At 41.6% G+C, this 27,558-nt stretch overlaps 2 protein-coding genes across 3 annotated transcripts in view; one reads left to right on the forward strand and one right to left on the reverse strand.

Moving 5' to 3' along the window:
* Nucleotides 1-3,842: 3,842 nt before the first annotated feature.
* The window catches only part of CDC73 (cell division cycle 73), a 77,770-nt gene continuing 54,054 nt past the window's right edge, over nucleotides 3,843-27,558 (reverse strand). Inside the window, exons 11-17 of the mRNA XM_075833432.1 lie at nucleotides 14,938-14,995; nucleotides 10,914-10,949; nucleotides 10,737-10,824; nucleotides 8,223-8,384; nucleotides 6,767-6,867; nucleotides 5,342-5,483; nucleotides 3,843-4,416 (exon numbers count right to left, since the gene is read on the reverse strand). Of these exons, the coding sequence (XP_075689547.1) occupies nucleotides 4,380-4,416; nucleotides 5,342-5,483; nucleotides 6,767-6,867; nucleotides 8,223-8,384; nucleotides 10,737-10,824; nucleotides 10,914-10,949; nucleotides 14,938-14,995 (624 nt within the window). The 3' untranslated portion in view covers nucleotides 3,843-4,379. The remainder of the gene's footprint in view (nucleotides 4,417-5,341; nucleotides 5,484-6,766; nucleotides 6,868-8,222; nucleotides 8,385-10,736; nucleotides 10,825-10,913; nucleotides 10,950-14,937; nucleotides 14,996-27,558) is intronic.
* Nucleotides 16,722-21,141, forward strand: LOC142657906 (beta-1,3-galactosyltransferase 2). Of its 2 annotated transcripts, none has more exons than XM_075833433.1 (2): nucleotides 16,722-17,289; nucleotides 19,439-21,141. In XM_075833433.1, exon 2 carries the CDS (start codon nucleotides 19,578-19,580, stop codon nucleotides 20,841-20,843), a length of 1,266 nt encoding a protein of 421 aa, XP_075689548.1. In that variant the 5' UTR covers nucleotides 16,722-17,289; nucleotides 19,439-19,577; the 3' UTR covers nucleotides 20,844-21,141. The 2 variants fall into 2 exon arrangements, with proteins under 2 accessions (XP_075689548.1, XP_075689550.1); XM_075833435.1 differs by having other exon boundaries at nucleotides 16,722-17,134.

Genomic DNA, 27,558 nt, shown 5'->3' on the forward strand with positions numbered 1-27,558 from the left:
TTAGTCACATCCCCAAACACACTCCACTAGGAGGGGTAATGGTGGTCACCCAGCTTTCCCAGACCCCCGAATGATAAATCTCTCTAGTTGTGCTGAGACTGAGAGGTTCATTAGTCACATCCCCAAACAGTCTCAGGACAACTAGAGAAATTTACCGTTCAGGGGTCTGAGAAAGCTGGGTGACCACCATTACCCCTCCTACTGGAGTGTGAGAGGTTCATTAGTCACATCCCTAAACACTCCAGCATGAGGGGTAATGGTGGTCACCCAGCTTTCCCAGACGCAGATATAACCAGGAAAGGGCTGGATGGACAGGCTGAGGGTGCACAGGGTTTTTGGTGACCCCCTCTGTCATGTGATCGGACCTAGGTTACCGGTTCATCAGACGGGGTTCATGTGACTATAACTCTGTCCATAACAAGAGACAGTGCACTCAGGACAAGCCCTGCCCTCATGCCATAGTTGTGTGGTTCTGTCTGCGGTGATGGCGGTGGGTGGCACCCGCCTCCCCCGTCGGGTCATCTCAGGACAGAAGGGGTGTCCGGATTGGAGACAGCGCCGCACCTGTCCTCAGGTTGTGTCTGGTATTGCAGTTCACCTCCATTGAAGTGAATAGGACAGAGCTGTAATACCACACACGACCTGAGGACAGGTGCGGCGCCATGTTTTCCTGGACGACCCCTTTAAGAGAGAGAGTGTGTGTGTGTGTGTGTGTGTGTGTGTGTGTGTGTGTGTGTGTGTGTGTGTGTGTGTGTGTGTGTGTGTGTGTCAGAGTTGAGTGTGCACGGGCGCCGCTGATACTTCATAGCCGCTTATCAGCTGTTTTGAAGAATTAGCGGAAAGAACACACACACACACACACACACACACACAAAATCAAGTGTAATCAAGCGTTTTTTTATGCACGTAAAATGTGCAAAAAAAAACATGTCAAGTACACGGCGTGTGAACCGGTCAACTGAAAAGTCATTCACTTCACTTTCATCATTCTAAGGCTGGGTTCACACGACCTATTTTCAGGCGTAAACGAGGCGTTTTACGCCTGAAAAGGACGGCTCCAATACGTCGGCAAACATCTGCCCATTCATTTGAATGGGTTTGCCGACGTACTGTGCCGACGACCTGTAATTTTACGCGTCACTTTCAAAAGACGGCACGTAAAATAACAGCCTCGGCAAAGAAGTGCAGGACACTTATATACATTATATGCAGGACACTTCTTGGGACGTAATTTGAGCCGTTTTTCATTGAATTCAATGAAGAACAGCTCCAAATTACGGCCGTAATTGACGCCTCACAAAACGCGAGTACGAGCAATTACGTCTGAAATGACGGAGCTGTTTTCTCCTGAAAACAGCTCCGTCATTTCAGACGTAAATGCAGTTAGTGTGTGCACATACCCTAGGGGTATGTTCACACACAATGTTTTCAGCTGAAAAATCGGAAGCAGAACGCCTACAAGCATCTGCCCATTGGTTTCAATGGGAAATACGGCGTTCTGTTCCGACAGGGCGTTTTTTACGTGCTAGTTTTCCAAAAACGGCACGTAAAAAGACGCCCGACCAAAATGAAGTGCACATCACTTCTTGGGACGTTTTTGGAGCAGTTTTTCATTGACTTTATAGAAAAACAGCTCCAAAAACGGCCGTTAAAAAAACGCGAGTTTGATTAAAAAATGGCTGAAAATCAGGATCGGTTTTCCCTTTGTTTAGTAAGCGTGTGAACATACACTTAGCCTTTTGGTGTGTCCTATAACTTCTTCCAGCTGCAGAATCACACCCAATATGGCTGCCAGACACTGCTTAGCAATTTGAAGACACCTTTACCTGGCTTGTGAGAGGGGGGGGGGGGGGTGAGGTTCCCTCCCACATTTACAGCAGCTGTGAGTCAGGTTGCTTTGCCTTATTCACCTTGCTGTAATTCTGGGAAGTGCTCCCCCTGGTGGCCAACATTGGAAAACATGTCAAATTATTATTTAATTTTTAATACTTTCCACCATACGGAAAAAAAAAATAAATACAGCAAAAACGTAAAAAATATAATAGAAATAAGTAACGACACTTAAAAAAAAAAAAGGTTTAATTTGCGACAATCCCTTTAAAGATGCTCTGTCAGCACATTATAAGTGCCCTATATTGCACATAATGTGATCGGCGCTGTAATGTAGATTACAGCAGTGTTTTTTATTTAGAAAAACTATCATTTTTGACGAAGTTATGAACGATTTTAGCTTCATGCCAATGAGTTTCTTAATGCCCAACTGGGCGTGTTTTACTTTTTTAACTAGTGGGCGTTGTGGAGAGTAGTGTATGACTCTGACCAATCAGCGTCATACACAGCACATAGTGATCTAGTAAGATTACCATGTGCACCCACATACACACACATTAACGTTACTCAAGTGTCCTGACAGTGAATATACATTACCTCCAATCAGGACGTGATGTCTATTCAGAATCCTGACACTTCGCGATCACAATCCCGACACTACTGCACAGCAAGCGTAATCTTGCTGTAAATGACAGTTTACAGTGTAATCTCGAGAGACTACGCTTGCTGTGCTGTAGTGTCGGGATTGTGTTAGCGAAGTGTCAGGATTCTGAATAGACATAACGTCCTGCCTGGAGGTAATGTATATTTACTGTCAGGACACTTGAGTAATGTTAATGTGTGTGTATGTGGCTGCACATCGTGATCTAGTAAGATTACTAGGTGGTGTGTAAATGAATGGAGAGAAGTGTATGACGCTGATTGGTCACTGATTGGTCAGCGTCATACACTTCTCTCCACAACGCCCACTTGGTCAAAAAGTAAAACACGCCCAGTTTGGCAAACTCATTAGCATAATGCTAAAATCGTTCATAACTCCGTCAAAAATGAGTTTTTCTAAATAAAAAACCCTGTTGTAAATCTACATTAGAGCCAATCACATCATGTATAATATAGGGCACTTATAATGTGGTGACAGAGCCTCTTTAACCAGTTCAGGACCGGGCTATTTTGAGCCTTCAGGACCAGACACCGTTTAGCCCGTGTTACTTAAATGGCTATAACTTTTTTACTTGTTGGGTTAACTACGTGACTTTTGCGATGTTTTTTCCGTAGCAGCCCCAGTTACAGGGGAAATCAGCCCTCTCGTAGTGACGATTGTCACTAATAGGACTGTGCTGGGTCTAGTAAGACCCAGCAGCAGTCTGTCAGTAACGGCACCCGGCGATCACGTGACCAGTCACATGAACATTGGGAGCAATAGAGACAGCGGCGCGGCTGCTGCCTCTATTCCTATACACAGCGTTCATTGAGCGCTGTGTACAAGTGATCATAGAAGACAGAAGCAGCGAAAGCTGCTTCTATTTTCTCCTCAGGGTCCCTGGGAGTTACTGACTGCCGGAGACCCGACATTCAGCTGCCCGATAGCTCGGGCAGCAAGTTAAAACCCGAGCCGTAAAAAGTCTATGGCTCGGGTTTTAAGGACCCTGACCGCTGGCCGTAAAAACACAGCCAGCGGTCGGGAACCAGTTAAAGGCAGTTATACTGCTATATTCCAGCAGTTCTAAACATTTAGAAACAATTTGTCCGGCCCACTAAACTCAAGTGAGAAAACCACCTCCATGACCGCTACATGAAAAAGCTTACCACAAGAAGTAATGCATCTTATTTATAGCACACTCGGAGCAATGTCAGTGTATACGGCCTTTACTTGTTAACAGTTCAGCTGAAAAAAAACACTACAGTTATTGCGACAAACAAAACAGTTTTTACAGATCAACGCACAGATGAAGCTCTATTTTTATTGATTCTTATTTTTTCATACTGGTTTGTGGAAAAGAAGAACGCAAACATTAATGTTCAAAATGGTAAAGTTTATCAAGTTTGTTTTTACATAAACAAAAAATAAAGAGCTTATTATTCCCGACTAGCAGTCTTATCATACCATCCTCCCACTGCGCCATTTTATCACTCCCATATTTTACCAGTCTGGCAACACCGCATGCTAAACGGGCAGTAGACTTTCTATGGAAAACAGATTTATGCACAAGAAGGGAGGAGAAAAAATAAAAATAATAATAACTTGAGAGAGAACGCACATACAGTCTGGTGGCTTCTGTAAACAAGATCTAACCAAAATGCTGTTTTAAAAGAAAGAATTTCTTACTATCAAAATATACAATTTGAATTGCAGACATTATGCAAATATTTAAAAAATAGTACACTGTTCATTCCGGATGTAAATAAATGGCACTCTCTCCTTGGACCAAACAGATCATGGGTCAATCAAGGTAAATTCATTTTGCTATTCTGAACAGACTTCCATGCTCTAGGTGAGAGTGAAGCCACAATTAGCCATCCAAACGCAGAAAACAAAGCAATCCTGCTCCTCAGAATCGCAAATGGGATTTGTGCTTCACCATATACCTAAAGGGGGGAGAAAAAAAAAAAAAGGGTTAAACTTGCAGAATTTGCAACGATAACCAGAAACAATGGTTTCGATAAACAGGTAAGATAAACAAATACATTTATAATGAAGTGTAAATTGATCGCCACAAAAATTTGTTGCCACCGCTTTGATGCTCCCTCATAACATTGTCAGGATTGCACAACAGATCATTCTTGATAAAATCACTCCAGAAAGAAAGAGAGAGACACGGACATGTCAAAGGGAACGTTTCACCTAGATCACTATAAATTAAATCCAGAAAGTGAAAATAACCTTTTTTTCCAATCTGTTTTTGTTTTTTGATTGTAGATTTTTTTTAATCCATTTTCTGTACATGATTATAGGGCGGCCATCTTGCCTTAGCTCCTGTTAACAGCTGTGTGTATGTTACCAGTTTTAGATATGCTTTTCTGCAGCCACGTGGACCATAGGAAACAATAGTCTGGATCTGACCCATTGACTTCTATGGGATAGTTTTCTAGGCATGCTCTGTGACCTGTACAGAGGTCATTGTGCAGGAAGGGATAGGAGGGGAGCTGAGTACATGACCTATCGTCAATGGTGGATCCTGTGTTATATACATACATAGGAAGGATTACAATGAAAGGTGTAACACCTCTGATGAGATGACTTCTGAGAAATGATCTCTACAGAACAAGAAGGGTCAGTCTATTGTGAGGCTAAGAGGCCAGAGTGCAAACTAAGATTTTAGGATTATTTTTTTAAATAGACACAAAAAAAAAAAGAAAAAGGAAAAAAAAAAACAAGAAATTCCTAAAAAATGTGTTTAAAACAAAACTGTATTTAAACAATATTTTCTGGTGACAAAATTCCTTTTTAACATTGTTTTAGCCGTAAAAAGAAATAAATCCAAAATAAGAAGGCTAGAGTAGCAGTTATTACCTGTCCAGTGTTTCCCAGAAACGCAGGAATACGGGTCTGTCCAAATGTCTTTTATGGTAACTTAACTCCAACACGGTTACATCCCATTTCTGTACATTGGGATCAAGCCGAACTTCATCATACTTAAGGTGGAAGGCTTTAACTGCATAAGTCAAGATCAAATATGTGTTTGGAAGGTTTATGGAAAAGTCACAATAATAATGTGCCATAGGTTGAAAACACTACAGAAAAAGCAACAATAGTTCAAAGGGAAATGTAAACATGGGCTTTGATACCTTTGTATGGCTTAGGCTGGGTTCACACGAGCACATTAACGTCCGTAATGGACGGGACGTATTTCGGCCGGAAGTCCCGGACCGAACTCAGTGCAGGGAGCCGGGCTCCTAGCATCATAATTATGTACGATGCTAGGAGTCCCTGCCTCTCTGCAGGACAACTGTCCCGTACTGTAATCATGTTTTCAGTACGGGACAGTAGTTCCACAGAGAGGCAGGGACTCCTAGCGTCATACATAACTACGATGCTAGGAGCCCGGCTCCCTGCAACGAGTTCGGTCCGGGACTTCCGGCCGAAATACGTCCGTCCATTACGGACGTTAATGTGCTCGTGTGAACCCAGCCTAACAGTCACAAGGCCTAATGTGTATTCATGTAATTTCTGATCTATACATTTTCAGTAGTGTAAAATATCATACATTATGTACTGTCTCAGTAGAAAATCTATTTTGCTTATGCCCTATTAGGCCATGTGGACTTAAGGCGCAATTCATAGTTAGTTTTTTTGCGCAGAATTTCAGCGTCGACCTCAGCGGCAAAATATGTCCGAAACCGCCTCCGATCAATTTCAATGGGAGGCGGAAGCGTTTTACGCGGCTGTTATTAGCCGCTTGCGATAAAAAAAAAAAGTGCCATGCTCTTCTTGCCGAGGTTCCACCCGACTTCCTATTGAAATCAATGGGAGGCAGAGCAATCTTTGCGGCGCTTAATGGCCGCGGCCAAAAACGTTGCTAAAACCGCAGCAAGGAAGTGCAGGTAGGTTAAAATCTGCCTCAAAATTCCCGAAGGCATTTTGAGGCTGATTTTTCTGCCTGCAAAAAAAAACTACGTGTCTTATACCACGAAAGTGTGGTCCCTGCACTGGGGGACTTTGATTACATTGTGCAGCAGCCAGCAGCTTCCCCGAACAATAATAACAGATCGCTGTAGGTTACACTTGCCGGTTGAGCGGCAGTCACCTGATCACCTCCGTGTCTGCACGGAGGTGAAAAAAAGGGATTGTCCTCATGGACTAAACAGACCCACAGTTCTCATTTTACCAAGGAAATTCAGAAAATGGAGCCAAACACCTACAGTCAACCAATCCTTTCGAGTGCCTTGATGTGTTTTAGCTAGTAATGGTTTTGAATTGAAACTTCAATAGGCTTACTTTTAGCAAAGATATCTACAGGGGATCCATCAGGCAAGAGCCACGGCCAGCCTTTAAATTGCCAAGCGGGACCTTGAACAAACACTGCTACCACACGATCCCTAGAGAGAGCGAAGGAGCACGTTTTGTTACACAACATAAATAAAAGTCTAGAAACACTGCGCTATTCACCACATTATCCAAACTAATACGAACAACAATTTGGTAATTAAAATTACAGTCTCACTGCTGAATTAGGAACGTGTGTTGACAGCATAAACCCAATAATTATTTAAAAAAATATATAATACTGAAATTATTCCTCTTCATGATACATAATTGTTAGGCCATGTTTACTTTTTGTTATCTGCTCTGAATCAATGAAGAAGTTATTTTTCACTATGGAAGTTAATGAGAACTATAACGAACAGCTTATCCAGATGTCTGACAGGTTGTATATGGTATTGCAGCTCAGCCCCATCACTTTAAGGCTATGTTCACACAGAGTTTTTTGATGCGGGAGCCGCGTCGCAAAACTCGTCAAAAACGGCCCTAAAATGCCTCCCATTGATTTCAATGGGAGACTGGGACGGTTTTCTCCCGCGAGCGGTAAAACCGCCTCGCAGGAAAAAGAAGCGACATGCCCTATCTTCGGGCATTTACGCCTCTGACCTCCCATTGACATCAAAATCGGCGTGCAGGGAGAGGAAAATCTGGCCCAAACGTCCAAACGGAATTTTGGAGGCAGAAATTCCGCCTGCAAAAAACTCAGTGTGAACATAGCCTTATAAAGCCAAACAGCAATACCAGACAAATTATGGACAGGTGTGGTGCGGTTTCTAGAAGAAATCAGCCATGTATTAAAGAAAAGGTATCTATAAGAGGTTCATAGTACCGTGACTTCAGCAGATGCAATTGCACCCACTAAACACCGTTCCAATTTCCATTTCAGGGTGGCATTTAAAAAGGTGCACACTGCAAGTCCTGATTGGCCTAGAGGTACCACATGGTCATGGTAGACATCCCTCGGTCAACTCAGAATTGCACCCTATTAAAGTACATACCATTTTGAAGATGCTCTTAAGAATACGGGGACATTGGGTTTTAGATAAAGTGTAATACTTTTTAAAGGTGAACGCAAAACTGGACTGTCAACTTGCTTTAGACATTGAGAAAAGGAACAAACGATCTACAGAAAAACGTAGTCAGTCGAAGGCCTTATTTACACGAACGTGTTAAACGTTCGCGGGACGGCCGTTGAGACAGCGGCCGTCCCACGGACCTATGTAATTCAATGTGGCCGTTCACACAGCCGTTGTTTCCACAGACCGTGTGAAGTGTCTGTGGGAAAATAGGACATGTCCGTTCTTTTCACGCATCACTCCATAGACTCAACTATGGGGGATGCGTGACAGCGCTCGTGTGAATCAGACCTAAGGGTACATGTAATCATCAACACACAGAGTGGTGGACATACCAATCTTGTGGCAGCAGCTTCAGTGGCTGATCAATTACTCTGTATGGTACCGTTACACTTATACTTGTACCACCAGGCTGCATTTGGTCCTTTCGTCTCTGAATTAAAACTTCGTTTTCTCTCGGACAGCCTTGTTTCTTCTTTTCTTCTGATGAAACAAACCTTAAGTAAAATAAAAGCATTCAGTAAAAAAATGGGAACTACTAAAAACCCAATATCCATTTCTGAAAAGCAATTTAATCGACCTGTAAATATAAATATGAATTGGGGTAGATTCTTCAGTAGTGAGGTACAGTAGGACTTTAGTCGATAAATTTGGCACAACTCGCTAGGCATGTTGACCTTCCTAACCGCTATTAGCTGGTGTAATGGAGCATGTCCTCAGTACATTAGCCGCACAATTTTTCTAAACACTTCAAAATTAGTAGGTGTAATGGAGAACTAAAAACAAAACAAAGGAGGGTGCTGTCGATAAAGAAATATATAAGGACTTGAACAAATCTAATAGAAGCGACTCACAACGTGAGGGGGAAGATATCCTTAGGAGATATACGTCCAGGATCGCCTATAGAATTTAAAGGCGTTTTCCACCGACTCACAACTGATGACCTATCTACCAGATAGGCCATCAGGATATCACCGGTGCGGGTCTGACACCCGGACCCCGCACCGTTAAGCCGCTCCGGTGGCATGCGGCACCGGATGTTATGGCACGTAATGCTATGTACGGCTCCCGGAACCAGTTGGCTCCGTACATAGCATAGTGGCCATGCCTTCTGAACTGCAGGTCTGCTCGTGTTCTGCAGTACTGAAACTCTGCTTCTATTCAATTTCTCGGCCGCTATTCCATGGCCGGAAACAGATGCTTCTGGCATGTACGTCCGATGCAGGGAAGCACCGGACCAGCTGATCTCTGCGGGGTTCGGGTGTCAGATCCCCCACAGATCATGTACTGATGACCTATCCGATGGATAGGCCATCAGTTGTCAGAAAGTGGAAAACCCTTTTAAGGTTTTAAATGAAGAAACCAGAACGTCCTTAAATTCCAGTGATCAGATTTAATACTTCTAATCTCAAGGTGTTTCAGGGAATAACACGATTTGTTTTTGTTCTCCGTAGTACTTTTCAGCTACGATTCATCCCATTACCCTGGTCAATCTGTTTTTGGCAAGGCTACCCATCCGGTGATATCCAAAAAAGCTTTTGTTTTTTGTCAGATTTGTATTGAATCGGACAGTAAAAGAACCCATCTATATGCCTTTTTATGAAATTGGTATGCAAGACCCCATATAAGATGTAGCCATACTATGGCTGTGTGTATGAAATCATAAACGGATCGAATTTACCCCCTTAAGAACCAAGCCTATTTGGGCGTTCAGGACCGAAGGATCATTTTTTTTTTCTTTTGCATCACCATATTTCGAGACCCATAACTTTATTCTATTTTTCCATCAATGTAGCTGTAGAAGAGCATGCTATTTTGCGGGACGAGTTGTATTTTTCAATGGCTTCCTTTTGAGGTACATATAACTTACTGGTTTCACTTTTCCTAACTTTGAAAATATTTTTTCCCCCTAAACTTTTCTCTTTTTTTTTTTAAACTTTAATTATTTAGTCCCACTACAGGACCACGCTGTGCGATCGTTTGATCGTCACTATAAGGTTTTGGTATACTCCGCCAACACCCATTGTAGCGGGATATCGGCTCTACATTACAGCCAGCACTGTATCTATAGCAAATCCGTTTAATTATTTATCGTGTACTAATCCAATCTGTACCATAACCCAAAACTGTATTCATAATTCTGCAGTCTTCAGAGTTGAAATCTCCCAAGAGACGTAATGCAATGCATTTCACAAAACTCTTGAACTTTTAATATAGATCCTATCGATATGTAAACGGTAATATAGTGCTCAGGGATAAAACACTGCAAGACAATTTTGGGCTATTTCTTATAACGCGGTCAGTAAAATATCTTCTGTAATATACTGTATATTACCGATCCGTAAAAAGGGTTCTCTCTTCAGACAGAATCGGTTGTGCTATGGCCCTAACAAAGATCTTCATGGGTGCACAAAGAAATACTGGGAGTCTATACAGGTGGGAGGAGCCAACATGAGTAATCTCCATGCTTATTAATGCAAAAGTGGGCATGAGCTCTTCGATCAGCATACCACATTAAATTTGGCCCCCTGGAGGAATGACTATTGCAAGTTACGGTGGGTTTACATGGGCAGATGTGCCCATAACAAGCAGTAATCATTACAGGGTGATCACTGCTCATTTAAAGGCCCTTACACAAATTGAACAAATTATTTTAAAAATAATCTTTCCGTCCCCATACAGCACACCCACGATTTTTAGGGCAGCATAAAGGATTTGTTTACTCGTTCGTCGGCTGATCGCTGCCCCTGTTTACACAGGGTATTACACTTGTCCCATTTTTTATAGATCTCCGTGGACAAACGGATTGATGGGAAAAAACGGAATCATTCTCACTGACCATTACTTACTTCAGATCCTGCAGGAGATCTTTAGAATTTAGCATGGTTATTAGGGATGTGGTAGCCGCTGGAATAATAATAATGGGCGTTCTTGAACCTGCACAAAGGTTTTAAAAAATTATTATATGCCACGTCCATTTTGTTGCAGTAAGGAGGTCTACAATTGTTAAGCATTTCATATCTTACCTTTCTTCTGGTTAGGGGGTGGTCTTGCTTGCGATACTAGATGGGGAGGGGGGAGGGGATAAAGGTAGAAATGAGTGAATCTTAGAGAATGCATCATAATGACTGTCCATGCTATGACATTGGGTTTTACACATCTTAATCATCATTAGTGTGGATACCAAAACAAAGAAAGAAATGTTCCAGAGTATAAAGTCGCTCATTAGAGCGAGGTGAACAGATTCGATTCTAGGTCCTGCCGGTGGCCTTTACAAGGAAATCTAGGAGCAGGTGATTCAATAGGCCATTAAGGGGAGGAAATGATTTCAAATCTAAACACTTCAGTAAAAAATAAAAAAAAATACATGTCTGCACCACTTTTGGGAGCGCTCGCTTGAGCAGGCCCTTCAACAATTAGTCTCTACCGCTTAGCATTGACAAACCCATAAAGGATGCCCAGGTGCACCTTTTATGTAGTGTTTCTTCCAGGGACCACCACATCCCAAGAAAGGAGATCATGTGTGAATTCAGTCCTTAAAAGATAGACTAGCTCTCCTCTACTTCATTATGTGAATGTCCTTCCAACAAGACTTTGTATAACCAGAACGCCTGCAATATGACTAGTTAGGAGAATGCATGATGCGTAAGGCGTCGAATATTGTGTATTGCAATGAAGAGGAAGCTCTGCTCAGGCTGCACTGTAGAAGACCTTTTCTACCTCTTTGTGAAGTTTAGATTATAAACAAATTGTACAGTAATTAGTACTGTAGAAAAGGGGGAAAAATTAAAGTGCTTGATGGGTAACTTGATGCTGCGCACAACATAAACCACACCACATTAAATAGGCTCTGTCAACACATTATAAATGCCCTATCTCCTACATAATCTGATCGGCGCTGTAATGTAGATAACAGTGATTTTTATTTTGAAAAACGATGATTTTTGAGCAATTTTAGCGTGTTTTTACTTTTTACCAACTGGGCGTTGCACAGAGGAGAGTATGACGCTGACCAATCAGTGACCAATCAGCGTCATACACTTCTCATTGTTCCAGCCCAGCAGGATTGTGCAGTGAAAGAAGCTGGGCTGGAACAATGAGAAGTGTATGACGCTGATTGGTCACTGATTGGTCAGCGTCATACACTCCTCTGTGCAACGCCCAGTTGGTAAAAACTAAAAACACGCTAAAATTGCTCAAAAATGATCGTTTTTCAAAATAAAAACCACTGTTATCTACATTACAGCGCCGATCAGATTATGTAGGAGATAGGGCACCTATAATCTGGTGACGGAGCCTCTTTAAAGTGATAGTCCCAGCAAAAGTGATAGATGGCGCTTTCCTATATAAAAGTCGCCAATAAAATTAAAAAAAATGCCTTTACTATAATGAACGCCAGAAACCTGTGAATTACAGCCTCTGACTGCCATAGATTTCATTCAGTAGCACACGGACAGCCGAAGATGCAACAGATGAGCCTCTTTATAAATTAGTTGCGTCTTACTCCAGCGTTTTATTTCCCCGCCAATGACCTTTCAAAGTCTGGTACACATTGTATAGTGGTAGTAAAGTGAAAAAGCACAGGAACAGAATAACACAACAAACATTTAAGATGGGTTTTCATAGAAGGGAATATGTGGTGCACAAGACTATCCAGATATTTCACATCTGGATTAAACTGAATATTTTACGAGACGCTTCATATCCCTTTCAATTTAGATATAATGATAAAGCGGCGTCTCAATTTTCCTGCAGCAATCACAATCACATTTTCATGACCGAGCTTATGGTTATTCTGTCTTTAGTCTTATTCCAGAGTGTGAAAAAGCCCAATTATGAAGAGCAGCCGAGGATATTACTTCTAACAATTCAAAACAGGAAGCTCTGAAAAGCGGCGCGATTTGCCTGTATATTTCAGTTCCATTCATCATGCAATCGTAGCACTTGTTACAGGTTTATTAAATATATAGTCTGATTGACAACTTTGCATCAAAGATCAAATAAATACGTTTAATAAATCTACATCCAAGTGGCACTCTGACAAGACTGAAGCCACTCACAAATATATCAAGGAAATTCTTAAAATTGCAACTCCCCGATAATATGGTACCGCTCCAGTTAGCTTACAGATTATACTAAACATAGGTCTGTCTTTCCTACTACAGGGATGAGAAGATAAGCAGCTACAAATTTCCTCAGTTTGGTAAATGTGTGAAGACATGTGCATGTAGGGAATCTGAATTTTTTTTTTTATTTTTTTTTTGTAATTAAAAAAAAAAGGAAAAAGAAAATTAAATAAAAAAATCTAGATAAATCAGTGCTTACAATACAAAATCCCTAATACATTAACTGGTTGCCGATACAGGATGAGCATTCTCGTCCAGTGTGCGCTGGCGCGATTAGGAGTGGGACAACGGCTGTAATACACAGTCACAGCCCAGCTGCAACGGCAGACAGAAGAGAAACCTCATGTATATAATAAAACATTTTTTATCTTGATCCACTGGCTAACAAGCAGCTCAGATTTTCATTCAATATCTGGGCAGGAGACTTGCACACAGCAGTCACTCCTCCTCCCCATGCGCATTATTTTTCTCCATCAGGTGGAGCCGCTTTCTAACAGTCCTTTCAACCAGTACGATAGGGACCTGAAACGTAGGACAAGGCGCCGCGCCCTATTTCTACTTTGGGTCAGACTTTGGATTCTTTCACACTTGTGAAGTTTGGTCAGTCATCTGCATTTGTATTTGTAAGCTAAAACCAGGTGAAGATCCAAAACACACAAGCGGTTTCCATTATACTTTTTCTCTTTTTATGTTCCAATCCTGGTTTTGGCTTCCAAATACTGATGAATTACTGCAAGTGTGACTGAGGGATTAGCCACAAACATGACTTTGTAATGCATTTTCACAATGTGTAAGAGGTCTATACTTTTGTAAAATATTTGGATACGGGGGGGTTGGGGGGGGGGGATAATAGGATTTTTCGAATTGAGGTTATTTGTTCAAGTCAAAAGTGTGAACCCTGTCGCGGCAGTGAAAGGGTAAAAGGCCTGTTTACAAGTCCTGCATAAAACTGGACCTAAAATAAGGTACAATTCATTCACACAGCAAGTAAAAAAGATTTTGTTTCAGACTGGTAGTTTTATTAAAAGCGTGCTCTAATTTCACTGTTTTATCACGCTGCTCATCAACTCCCTCCTATTCCATCCAATGCCTCATTCTTTTTTTTCCAAAGCAACTAAAGATTTCAGGATAACGCTCCACGGCTAAAAATATGCACAGTCTACAAAACAGACATTCACTTATTAGAATTAAGGGGCAATAGAAATTGAAAAGAACCGAAAAAAAAAATAAAAAAAATCGGGGGAAGGGGATTTTAATTCCCTACGGCTTTGCTAGAAGCATGACAGCTGTGTCCGAGTTCCCTGCAGCCATGAATTTGTATGGTCTAACCTCCCCCCACCCCTGTGTAAATAGAATTGCTTCAAATCTCTATACAATTCCTAAATAAACACTAGTGAAACCTGGACGTTCTAGCTGCTTACACTTTAGAGCTGAATGCGTGATAAGACGTTTCAATAAGATCTGGCTACATCTTGGGGGGGGGGGGGGTGTAAACGCTTTCCTATGCTCCACTACAATGAAAATAACATCCCCAAGGCCTAATATGCAGAGTCCCCTAACTCCATGTGCTGCAGAGGCATACAGGGGTACAGTAAGGCCCCGTGCACCTCTATGGCTTTATACGACATGGCGCCGTGTACACGAGGCTTGGTTAGCTTAGGAAACAATAAATGGCTGTTTAATAAAATGAAGTCCGTCATGTGCCAGAACCACATTCTCCGTTCAGACCTGGAAAGCATATTACAAGGCTTCTATACAATAATGGGCCTGTCTAACATGCACCATTGTAAACCACCCACTGTACTTACCAATGCACTTCCAGCTATCATTTTAACATGCTCAATGACTTGGCGAATAATCAAAAGGGAAAATGTTGATGGATTTTTTTTAGAAAGCTGCAGACGCAGAACTCTGTTCTCATTACCTGGTCTTGGTACTGGCTGTGCGGCAGGAGCCGGAGTCTTCCTGGCTGAAGCCCCTTCCTACAATACAAAAGGAAATAATGCTAAAGAAACAACAAAAGGTTCAAGGAAGAGCGATCGTGTGTATTCTACCAAACTCCTGTGAAATGATCAAACACGTGATTAGCGGATATTCGCCTTGGTAAATAGATTTCATATTATAAATGTAAAAATCCACTTTTTCGAAGAAACGCACAACTTCTTTTGGTCATATGGTAACCTTTGCTCGGCAAACTGTTCACATTGTGGAATTAAATTTTTCACGTTTAGAAATGCATTAGATCAATGAATAGAACCGCAACGATGGGGGAAAATGGGACATAAAGTCTGGGTGAAAAAGCACAGACCACGCGCACACGTTGTGGATTTGTCAGATGTATGTGAACGAGGTTTTACAATACCCAATTCACATTTTGCAGAGAGAAAAAAAAAAAAACTGCGGATCTGACAGCACACTGCAGACTTGCCCTAGGTTTCCTCCATTGTTCTGAAACAGGTGAAACCCATGCCAAAATATGAACGTATATCTTGCAGCTTGTTTTATGGATTTCTCCAACAGCAAATCCACCAGACTACTCTATGTAATGGTTAAAATGCGTGCACATGGAATGAGCAAGTTTGGAAATTTCCGCCATTCCCTATGCTAGGAATAGTTTCCATAATAAGAGATTCAAAAATGAAAAAAGGAGCGCGCTAGGCCGAATACAACCTAAACCAGCAAAGCACAACTACTAAAAGACAGTTCAACCAATGTACCCTTTATAATGCAACTAGAAACTATTGTTTTCCAGACACTGTTTGTGATGCATGGAAACAATTTACAAGGTGATTCTAGGCAGGTCTGGGACAGGTCTCGTCTAATGTTCATGTCCCAACAATATGACGATTGTGTTTGGGATTTGGAAGATAAAATGTCCAACAAAACTGGGCAGTCACAAGGATACCCCATAAGTAACAGACTCCTTTATACCACCCACATACAATATTAGACATAACACCCCCCCCCCACCCCGCCCCCCAAAAAAAGGGGAACATGTTCTAAACATAGCTAGATATAAAGCACGTAAAATCTACCTATATATTAGAATGTTAACCCTGCTGGTAGCAAAATTCATTTCAGTTCGCTAAAAATAGTGCCCATTCACATGTGTCTGTATTGGTGACAAAATACATCAGATTTTCTCAAACATTCCTGAACCAATTTGAGGCGAACCCAATAGTTGGAGTATTTAAAAAAGGAAAAAAAGTTACGGCTCAGATCATGAATGAATAAAAGCTAAAATGTTAAAAGCAGTCAAGCCTGACTCTAGTGGTCGCCTGCATTATACAACTAGACAGCCGGCCAGCGTATATTCAGTATAGACTGACATGCGTCATGTGCTTTAGCCTCCAGCACTATAAAACTGTGCAGCTAGAAAGGCACGCCGTGGACACAGACATTAATACTGCAGCATGTCAGCCATAAACTAGAATGAGACCAGCACGGTCATATGGATGGCACAGTGAACAGGGTTATTTACTGTGCTTTTCTGCTAAATTCCATAAAGGTTTGATGTGAATATACACGATATCACCTAGGAAATACGGCAGCTTTACATACACAGGGATCCCAACAGTCCCAGTAATAATCATCCTGAATAGAAAGCGTAGATGCTGCCTGCCTCCAGAGCAGGAGAAATGAATGCAAAGTGTCACGTGAGCTTTATCCAGGCGGTGACGTTGAATTCGGCTCTGTCAGAAGACAGCATCTGTCAAAGCCCACATATAAAGCACTGCCTCCGAGAGAGGCAGCAGTAGCCTGGGAAGCTGCCTGCTGGATTCTCTACACCCCATCCTTCTAACGGCCAGCTCCGTCTTCTGCACAAGCTGCCTAGCAACAAGAAAGGAGCTAAATCCTCTCCAAGTCAGCAGGACTACCATGTTCTTTTGGCGTTTTCCTCTACGCTGCTGAGATCAGTCGGCATTGGCATGGATACAGACGGTTGAGCACTGCATTAGGGACAAAAGGAATGATATGTGAAAGCTTTCAATGCAGAGGGAGCTGCCAGACCATCTCTGAGCGGAGAAGACAAATACTGGGAATATTTTCACTCTGCTGATGGAGAGATATACGGAATGCCCATGACTGGAACAGGAGAGAGGGCAAGAAGCTTACAGACGGTCAGTAGGCAGAAACATACACAGAAGGGAGATTTTCTGATGCAAGTGCGCATGTTCCATCCCCCCCTCCAAATGATTACGTGCCAAAACTATTCTCAATAGGTGTATTCGAAAGCTGTCGATTTAAAAAAAAAAAACACAAAAAAAACAAAAAGGTACGTTACCATATTCCTTCTTATTAAATTCTATTCTTTAGCTATAGATTTGTATGGGCTGATTTGGGGTAGCAGATTGTCTGCAGAGATGACTTGTACATTTAACGTACACACATGGGATGACAAAAAAAAAAAAAAAAAAAGATATTGCATTTGGGATTCTGGGAGAAGAGGGGAAATGCTGCAATATTAAAAGAAGTAAATCCTCTTATAAAGTAGGTCATATTTAATCCTTATCTAAAAGTAATCTTCAGCCTGCACTGGAACAAGCCAGCTGAAAAGATCAGTGAATCTCTATCCGAATAAGTGTATACATTTTTATCGCATACACCCGTCTCCTCCATGATCCACCTCCTCAAACTGCCTGAGAGAATAGTAAACATACAGAATGATTAAACCACAATTACATTCTAAATTGTCTTATTTTCCATTTCAGCGATGTAAATATCACATGCAACGCACTGCAGAAATAGCATTAATCCTCAGTGTTACCAGGGTACAATAAATCATGCAAGTGTAGCCAATATAAAATGTGCTTACTTCGCCCTGGGCACAGCTAGCTGGTAATGAAAATGGTTTTACAGTACAAAAATCCTACAGGCTCGGGAGGGATATTTGGAGACACTGATTAAAACAGGTCATTGGCAGAATAAAACCTTTTGCTGCAGAAAATATATGAAAGTTAAGAATATACAAATAAATATGTACAATACAATCTACAAGAAAGCGAAGAAAAAAAAAATAAAAAAAAAAAAGCAGCAATTATTTATTTGTTTTTTTTAACACTAAACCATTTGGCCCTTTGGAAGTTCGTATACTCGGGAATTCAGCTGAAACAAGTTATATTGGGACTAAATATTTAACTCGTAACATTGACAGAATATACACAATAGGATTCAACATACAAATCCATAAAACAATGTGAATACTGGACTAAAGTCACTGTGGAATTGTTGAAAGAACACAAACTAAAAAAGGCGTCAAAATGTCTATATAAAAGGATATACATTTACTTAGAAAACGCTATTTTTCCTCACGTAAAAATATCAGTCACACTAAACAAAATATTAATATAGATTCGTTTTTTTAATTGCCAAATTGCATAGTTTTTCTTTAATGATTGAACATTCTGAAAGTGATAGACGAGGGTCACATTTCTAAAAAAAATAAAAATTCAAAAAGTTGGTAAACAGTTGCGCATATATATATATATATATATATATATATATATATATATATATATATATTTATTTATTTTATAAACCATATAAAGTGAGGTATAGCAGAGTCAGATTAGTATATAAAAAAATAAAATAAAAATGAACATCTGAAGACTATCTAGATATCATGCGGGTCTGGTCAGTAGGGCGTCTAACCGGCACAGCAATGATAAAGCAATATTTGATGGTAAAACTTGTTTATAGACTCCTATGCAGAGTGCAGTTCATTTCAGACACTAGTTAACAGAATTCATGCTCACAGTCACTACCGTGTCCTAGATCTAGAGTGCCCCGATAGCGAGACGCGTGTGTAAATTATATGGTTCTAGCACCACCTAGTGGATAAATCAAAACCATTAATCAATTATTCTAATACTCCGCGAGTGCAGATAAAAACATTGCAGGCCAATTTTAGTATAAACACAAAATGAAAAAACACCAATTGTTTACCCAGTAAAAGCAAAGCAAAGCTCTAAATAGAATGTCATTTAAAACAGTTACTGAAGTGTGAAAATTTATTTTGACAGCAGAATCTTCTCATTGACTTTTTAAAACCCACTGTCCTTCAGAGAACACATGCCAAGCAGCGTAGTGTGACCAAGACATGGGCGCTCCAATCAACCTTTCTAAAGTAACTCTTACCACGCAACTGGCAGGATGGAGTTTCATTAAAAATACTGCATCTAGCAAATCTATCGGACACGCTATTAAATCGTATCTGGCAGCGCGCAATCGACCTTCAGGTGGTGCCAATCAGGGTAACATTTCATTTCAGCTCAACTTGATCATGATGAGGGTTAACAGCGGGTCATGAGCGCAGAAGAAGTGGTTACGTAACCCCCTCCACCTCTCAAGTGAAAGATTAGTAGATGAGGTGGTAAGGATGTTAATGATTTCTAACCTATTAATTCATTTTTTGTTGTCTATAGGTTCTCCTCTAGGAAATGGTTAAACAAATGCTAAAGATAGAAGGCCGCCAACTTCGAAGTGCTGCCACACTGGTTGGTGTGGATTAATAAACTGGGAATTGGAGCAGATGCAGTAGAACTGCATCAGGATTTCTGAAGTATGCTTCAGTGGAGGAGACGTCACTGCTGCCTCGCCAAGATGACCTGGAATAGCAAGCGCTCTCTCTTTCGGACCCATCTCACCGGGCTCTTGTCACTTGTGTTTTTGTTTGCCATGTTTCTGTTCTTCAATCACCACAACTCATTCACCGGTCGGGTCGGAATGAAAGAAAATCCAGTGACTCATGCAATACGTGGATTTAAAGCAACAAAAAGTGAAACCAACAGCTCGCTAAGGAGTATCTGGAAGGACACCATCCCGCAGACTCTCCGACCACACACCTCATCCAATTTAAGTAACACTGAATCCCAACATCAAGGTGTGACCGGCTTGGAGAATACCTTGAGCACCAATGGCAGTATTTACAGTGAAAAGGGCTTTGGTCACCAAAACTTATACCATTACAAATACATTATAAACGAGCCGGAAAAATGTCAAGACAAAACGCCTTTCCTCATACTGCTGATAGCGGCAGAGCCTCGACAAATAGAAGCGCGACAGGCCATACGACAGACCTGGGGGAACGAGAGCCTGGCACCAGGAATTCATATTGTGAGACTTTTTCTCTTGGGTTTGCACACCAAGATTAACGGGTTAATTGAACAGGCTATTGTGGATGAAAGCCGGCAATACCACGATATCATCCAACAGGAATATTTAGATACTTATTATAATCTGACCATTAAGACCCTTATGGGCATGAACTGGGTAGCAACATACTGCCCACATGTCCCATATGTCATGAAGACAGACAGTGACATGTTTGTGAACACCGAGTACTTGATAAACAAACTACTGAAGCCTGACCAACCACCAAGAACCAACTACTTTACAGGGTATTTGATGCGAGGCTATGCACCGAACCGTAACAAAGACAGCAAATGGTACATGTCGCCCGATCTGTACCCAAGCGAACGCTACCCCGTGTTTTGTTCTGGGACTGGTTATGTGTTTTCTGGAGACCTAGCAGAGAAAATATTTAAAGTGTCTTTAAGTATTAGACGATTACACTTGGAGGATGTGTATGTCGGCATCTGTCTGGCTAAACTACGTATTGACCCTATACCCCCACCCAATGAGTTTGTATTCAATCACTGGAGAGTTTCCTATTCTAGCTGTAAATATAGCCACCTAATTACCTCCCATCAGTTCCAGCCCGGCGAACTGATCAAATACTGGAATCACTTACAACAGAACAAGCACAATGCCTGTGCCAATGCAGCCAAGGAAAAAGCCAGTAGGTATCGGCATCGCAAAATGCACTAAAAAGGGACAACTGAAATGACGGACTATTTAATGTGCAATTAACAGATATGAAAGCATGTGCAGTGGCAAACTTATCTAGGCTGTAAACGGGAGGAGAAATTATTTTTTTAATTCAAAAGGCATATAAAAAAATAAAATAAAAGTATGTGGGGGAAATCAAGTGGAAAAAAATGAAACCCTGCGTTAATAAAAATGTTGTGTTTAATCTGTGCAATAAGACGCATGCACAATTCAGTGGTACAGCTGCTACTTTATGTGCCAATAAAATCCAATTGGACAAGTTTCGCACAAAAATTCACCCTAGATGTACGTGCACTTCCTTCTAATACATTTTGCTTTGTGCAGTGCCTTTACTGTGGGGGTAATAAAAATACTCTCATACACTAACAAAATGCAGTGCAGTTTAAAGTGAAGCTGGTATGGTTTACACATTTTAACAAACCAAAAATTCCATATATCACTGCATGTGGCATTCGAGCCATTACGGAGTTACATGTCCCATGTTTGCTGTCTGAGTATCGCGGCGCAAGTATTCCATTGCCAACCGTTCACATTATTAAAACGACACAATGTTGACATCGTTAAACTGCAAAACTAGTTTTCAATTAATAAAGTGTTAACGGAGACATTTGGCTGAGCCATCCTTTGTCATTTGCAGTATAATCTTCTCGCTTACCCTACACCTCAACAACCTCCCCCTCAACTACAAACTGCCTACGGCTGTAAACTTGGGTTCATCCAAAGAATTGCTCCAATTTTAGATGGTTGGACATGGTTTTCTTACAGCAGATTACAAAGTCGATTACGAACCCTGTTATATGCTAAATTATGCACTACCACTCACAACACTCAAGTTCTGTATATACCAGATTGTAGCTATTTTAAGAATATATTACTGTAAACAACAGAAGTCTTAACACTCCAATTAACCGGTTATCTAGCAAGAAGCCAACGCAGGATCGGACACCGATGAAACGTTCCCAGATCAGGATGCCTGCAACTGTGATACTAGTAAACAGGGGGATTTAATGTAGAAATTCATGCATTTTATTTCTTTACTATGACATCAAAACTACAAGTGTCGGCAAGCTGCGCTTGTATTGGACTCTGCACGCTGGGCCTAGCAACAATATGAATGGGCATGCAATTATACTAGACTTTAAAAGCTCTTTTACACTGGCCAATTATCGGGCAAACGAGCTTTCACAAAATGCTCGTTCCTGATAATTGCCCTGTGTAAACAGGACAACGATCAGCCGATGAACAAGCAAAACGCTTGTTCATTGGCTGATGGTATCAGTTAGGATGCTATTACACGGCCCAACATGGGCTATGTAAATGAGCGCCGATCAACGAGACAGCTCGTTGATCAGCGCTAGTTTGCTCCTTTTACAAGGAGCTAGTGTGGAGACGAGCGCTCGTTACTACGATCACTCGTCTCCATACAGTTCTATTAGGTCGGCAGCACGTACAAGTGTCTACACAGGGAGATGTGCTGCCAACAATGAGAATAGTTTCCTTATTTAAAACGCTCAGCCGATGTACGAGCCTTTGCTCGTTCATCGGCTAATCGTATCCCTGTTTACGCAGGGCAATTACCAGGAGCGAGCATTCTCTGAACGCTTATTTGCCCGATAATTGGCCAGTGTAAAATGGCCCTTAGGCAGAATAAAAAAAATTATCGTTGGTCAGCAGGACATCTCTCTATGTAAAGAGGGAGACGCGCTGCCGACATGATAGAAATGTATGGGTACGAGCAATCGGAGTAACAAGCACTCGTCCCCCATACTTGTGAAAGGAGCAAACTAGCTCTGGCCAACATGCTGTCTCGTTGATAGGCACTCGTTTACACTGCCCTAAATCACTTAAATCCTTTGCTCATTAGTAATTCTAGGAATATTCTGTGTCACATTTCAAGACGGTTCAACCACTGGAAGAACGAAGGGATTAAATTACAATCTCCATATATCATGCGACAGGGAAGCTATCATTAAGTGGGAAAAATACAGAACTATGGAGGTGAATTTATCAGTCGCAAAAGGGCACAAAAGTCGAAATTGCGACTTTTTAGCATTATGCGCTACCCCACAATAGAGATATACATGCGCCATTAGAGCCCAACAAATTTATTATAATCAAGCCAAATCTATTTCAAGCTGGCACATATTTCACTCTGTAGGGCATAGCAAGATAGAGACCCCATGGTCTCACCTCTGGGTCACTCCAGGCACTCAAGGCATAATGCAGCTCACACAATGTATTGATGCCAAGCAGCGTCAGGATGTTGTATGTAAGAAAAAGTTTCCACATGCACCAGGAACTCTCCACTCATAAGGCAAAGGGGCTGTAAATTCTATATCCAGAAATCCCATCCAGACAAACCTTAAATGGTGAAAAGCTTAAGGCTGGGTTCACACGACCTATTTTCAGGTGTAAACGAGGCGTATTATGACTCGATTTACGCCTGAAAATACGGCTCCAATACGTCGGCAAACATCTGCCCATTTATTTGAATGGGTTTGCCGACGTACTGTGCCGACGACCTGTAATTTACGCGTCGTCGTTTGACAGCTGTCAAAAGACGACGCGTAAAATTACAGCCTCGTCAAAAGGGACGTTTTTGTAGCTGTTTTCTAATAGACTATTGAAAACAGCTCCAAAAACGGCCGAAAAAACGGCGCGAAAACGCCACCAAAAACCGCGAGTTGCTCAAAAAACGTCTGAAAATCAGGTGCTGTTTTCCCTTGAAAACAGCTCCGTATTTTCAGACGTTTTTGGCTCAGCGTGTGAACATACCCTAAGACAGCATCCATAGCGGCAAAAAACTATAGTGTTTAACACTTGCTTGAAAAAGACTCCAGCGGGGTCGATACATAGCCTCTTGTATATTTGGGATGTGTTAATAAACACTAAAGTTTATTGCCACTATGGATGTTGTCCTCATGACATAGGACATGGAGCGCTGCATGGCATATTCGAATGTGTTTACTACCTTAAACGAGCGCCGGACAATACAGCTTGTCGATCGGCACTCCTTTGCTCCATTCAAATGATCTTTAAGTATGGTGGAATCATCATTACTACGATCGTTCTTCCCAATGTATTTGCTCAGTCACTCGATCATTGCCCCGTGTAAAAAGGCCTTTAGGCCTCATGCCGTGATTTTCGGGTCGGCTGGGGGCGGAAGGTCACCCGCAAGCCGCCTACAAATCGTGGGCCGCGCACATGCATTATTTCCTATAAGCCTGGACTGCAGAACATGGCCGTAATAAGACATGCCCGTTCTTTCTGCGGTCCGGGCTCCGGGGCCATGCACGGACCGGGGAAACCATGGTCGTGTGCATGGCCCCATGGGAATGTATGGGGCCGCAATTCTCCCGTAGATTTTCGGGGGAATTGCGGCCGCAAAAGCACGTTCGTGTGCATGGGGCCTTAGTGTTACAGAATCTTCTAGATTATTCCTGTATTTCCATCCTTAGTTCACAAAGAAGAAGTAGTAGTAGATACCAAAAGGACACCAAAAGCAATAGAAAACGTGCCGCTAGTCCTTACATATTAGATACACATATACATTCACACACTAGGAGAATTGCTAATCCGGCCAGTGAAATTCATACAACTAAATGACATTCAATTCTGTAATTCTGGTACTCGAGCTTAAGCCTAACTCAAAATACTTTTCTTTCATGCAAGGATTCAGTCACTATTGGACAGTCATAGTTACTGTAAAAAGACAAGTAAGATGCCAGTGTGAACAGAGCCTTTCAAAATTTTCTTTGGTAAATCTTAAAAAGGTATGGAAGTATAATTATTTCAAAAAATAAATTAAATTTAAAAAAAAATTAAAAAGAAGAAGGATTTAGAACACGAGCTAGTGCATGCAAGTAAATATTTTTCCTGGGTTTTTCACATGGTGGAAGATTACTAAGGCTACAAGCCAACGACTTGTTTTTGGCAGTAGGCTCTCTGTTTTTTGTTTTCTTTTTAAAACACTACAGCATTCGTTTCTATGGTCCCATGCACACTACCGTGTTTTTCACGGATCCGTGTGGAGGCCGTGGAACCGGCTCGCAAAACTCAGCAGGTCCTATTCCTGTCCGTGTTTGAGGCTCGGTCTCGTCCATTCAAGTCTTTGGCAACGTGAAAACCAGACCGCACAGGGATGCTATCCATATGCCCTATTTTTTTTTGCACATCCACGGTTTATGGTCCGCAAAACACAAACGGTTGTGTGAATGCAGCCTTAGAGTGAGTGGCCAGACAATATATTGCAAATTCAATTTTACTAATTTCTGTTTAGACTATAATTCAATACCACAAGTTGTTTATTTATTTTTTTTAAAAAGGAATGCAGTGCTTAATTTTTGCACGCTATATTCGTGACACTTTTTTTAATTTATCTATTTTTATTAAAAAAAAAAAAATTTCCTCCACCCCATTGAATAGATTTCGGTTGCAGTTGTGGCTTCCCCAATAAAAAGTGCAGCTTTACTTTTTAAGCCTTCCTCACACGTGTGTCCGATTTGCGGCCGCAAAAAAAGGTTCTCATGCATTTGGCATTTTACTCATACGTGTTTCTCCCCTGCAATTTTTTTTCTTCTGCATTTCTTTAGCAATGGATGCGTGAAAAACGGACAGCACACCGATGTTGTCCATGTGCGGTCCGTGTTGAATTGAATTGTATTAGTCAGTGTGCGGTCTTACTTAAAACGAACACATGGACGTGTAAAACATTTGTGTGATCAGGGCCTTACTATAGAACATAACTAGAACTTCTTTAACCCCCTTCTCACACAATCAGCACATGTCAAATAACGTAGATTGTGGCTGCTTAACCCCGGCTGAAAAGTCTGCCATGTATGTGGGCCTTTAAAGCTTGCAGGCATAAGACACTGCAGTATGAAAGAGTAAAAATAAAAATCCAAAAATACTCCCCCCCCCCCCCTTTTTTTTCTTTCAATCTCCACCGTTGTAACAAGTCACTCAGTGAAACTTCTTCCCTCCTAGATAATTCACGAACAAAAGTGGTATAACTGCAAAGTGGAAGCGTTTAGGAACCACAGCAACTCAGCCAAGTAGTGGCAAACCACGAAAAGTTACAGAGCAGAGTCATTGAGCGCTGAGGCGCATAGTGCATAAAAGTAACCAATGCTCTGCTGACTAAATAACTGCAGAGATCCGAAACCCCTCTGCCATTAACATCCGAAAAAAAACCTGTGTGCCGGGAGCTTCATGGCATGGGTTTCCAGGGCCGGGCAGCTGCATGCAAGCCTTACATCACCAAGCACAATGCCAAGCGTCAGACACATTGGTGTAAAGAACACCGCCACTGGACTCAGGAGCAGTGGAAACGTGTTCTGTGGAGTGATGAATTACCCTTCTCTATCTGGCAGTCTGATGGACGAGTCTGGGTTTGGCGAATGCCAGGAGAACGTTACCTGCCTGACTGCAATGTGCCAACTGTAAATTTTGGTGGACGAGGAATAATTCTATGGGGTTGTTTTTCAGGGGTTGGCCTAGGCCCCTTAGTTTCAGTGGAGGGAAATCTTAATGCTTCGGAATACCAAGACATTTTGAACAATTGTACGCTTCCAACTTTGTGGGAACAGTTTGGGGAAGGCCTTTTTCTGTTCCATCATGACTGTGCGCCAGTGCACAAAGCAAGGTCCGTAAAGACATGGATGGGTGAGTTTGGTGTGGAAGAACTTGACTGGCCCACACAGAATCCTATCCTCAACCCCAAATACCTTTTGGATGAACTAGAACGGAGATTGCGAGCCCGGGCCTCTGCTCAAACATCAGTGTCTGACCTCACAAATGCTCTTCTGGACAAACGGGCAAAAATTCAGACACTCAAAATCTCGTACAAAAGCCTTCACAGAAGAGTGTAAGCGGATTTAGCTGCAAATGGGGAACCAACACCATATTAATGCCTATGGATCCAGAGTGGGATGTCATTAAAGCTCCTGTAGGCCTAATGTGTAGGTGTCCCAATAGTGTATATGGTTTGACTGTCCATAAGTGCCACAATACAAACTGCTATTTTCCAAATTGCTTCACATCAAACGATGAGGTTACTGCATATGTGGCGACATCTCGGGTTGAATACAGCACTTCTCTAGAAGTCATAGGAGAATGTGCAGCTTCTAGCTAGAATAAATAAGCAATAGTGGACACTTGAAGCCAGAAGAGGTGCCATTTGAATATGCAGAGCAACTTTCAGACAACTTGTATATTCCGGCATTCGCCCGGGCCTTATTGAAAGATAGGTGTATGTTGGTAAAGAACAAATAGTAAAATATTCAAGAGTAAATGCTCAGATGAAAGCCATTGTGGAATTTTACAAAAATTACCATGGAAACGGTTCTAAGAGCTATCTGCAGTGTATTTAAATTGCAACAACCCGAAGAGAAGACGGATCCTGAACGATAGCACGGCTTTGTTTAGCGGCGCAAGATACTAAATTCACGATGTACTAATGCATTCACTGCTGCTGGTGATTTCCAGACGTAATGGGATGTGCACAATATCTGTCTAGTACTTAAAGGCAGGATTTAGATAGTGGTTGAAAAATTTCCTTGCAGCAACGGGGAATAGGATTACATAATATACAAGAGTAGCTGCTACTTATCAAATGCAAGAGGGTATACACTGGATTTCTACTACGTTAGCATACTAAGGTCCCATCTTCGTAAACGGATACATCATTTATAGA

The sequence above is a fragment of the Rhinoderma darwinii genome, chromosome 7, assembly GCF_050947455.1.
Source record: "Rhinoderma darwinii isolate aRhiDar2 chromosome 7, aRhiDar2.hap1, whole genome shotgun sequence".
NCBI lineage: Eukaryota > Metazoa > Chordata > Amphibia > Anura > Rhinodermatidae > Rhinoderma > Rhinoderma darwinii.

Coding starts and splice junctions, on each gene's coding strand:
- LOC142657906 (XM_075833433.1), top strand. CDS start 19,578: ATGCTTCAGTGGAGGAGACGTCACTGCTGCCTCGCCAAGATGACCTGG.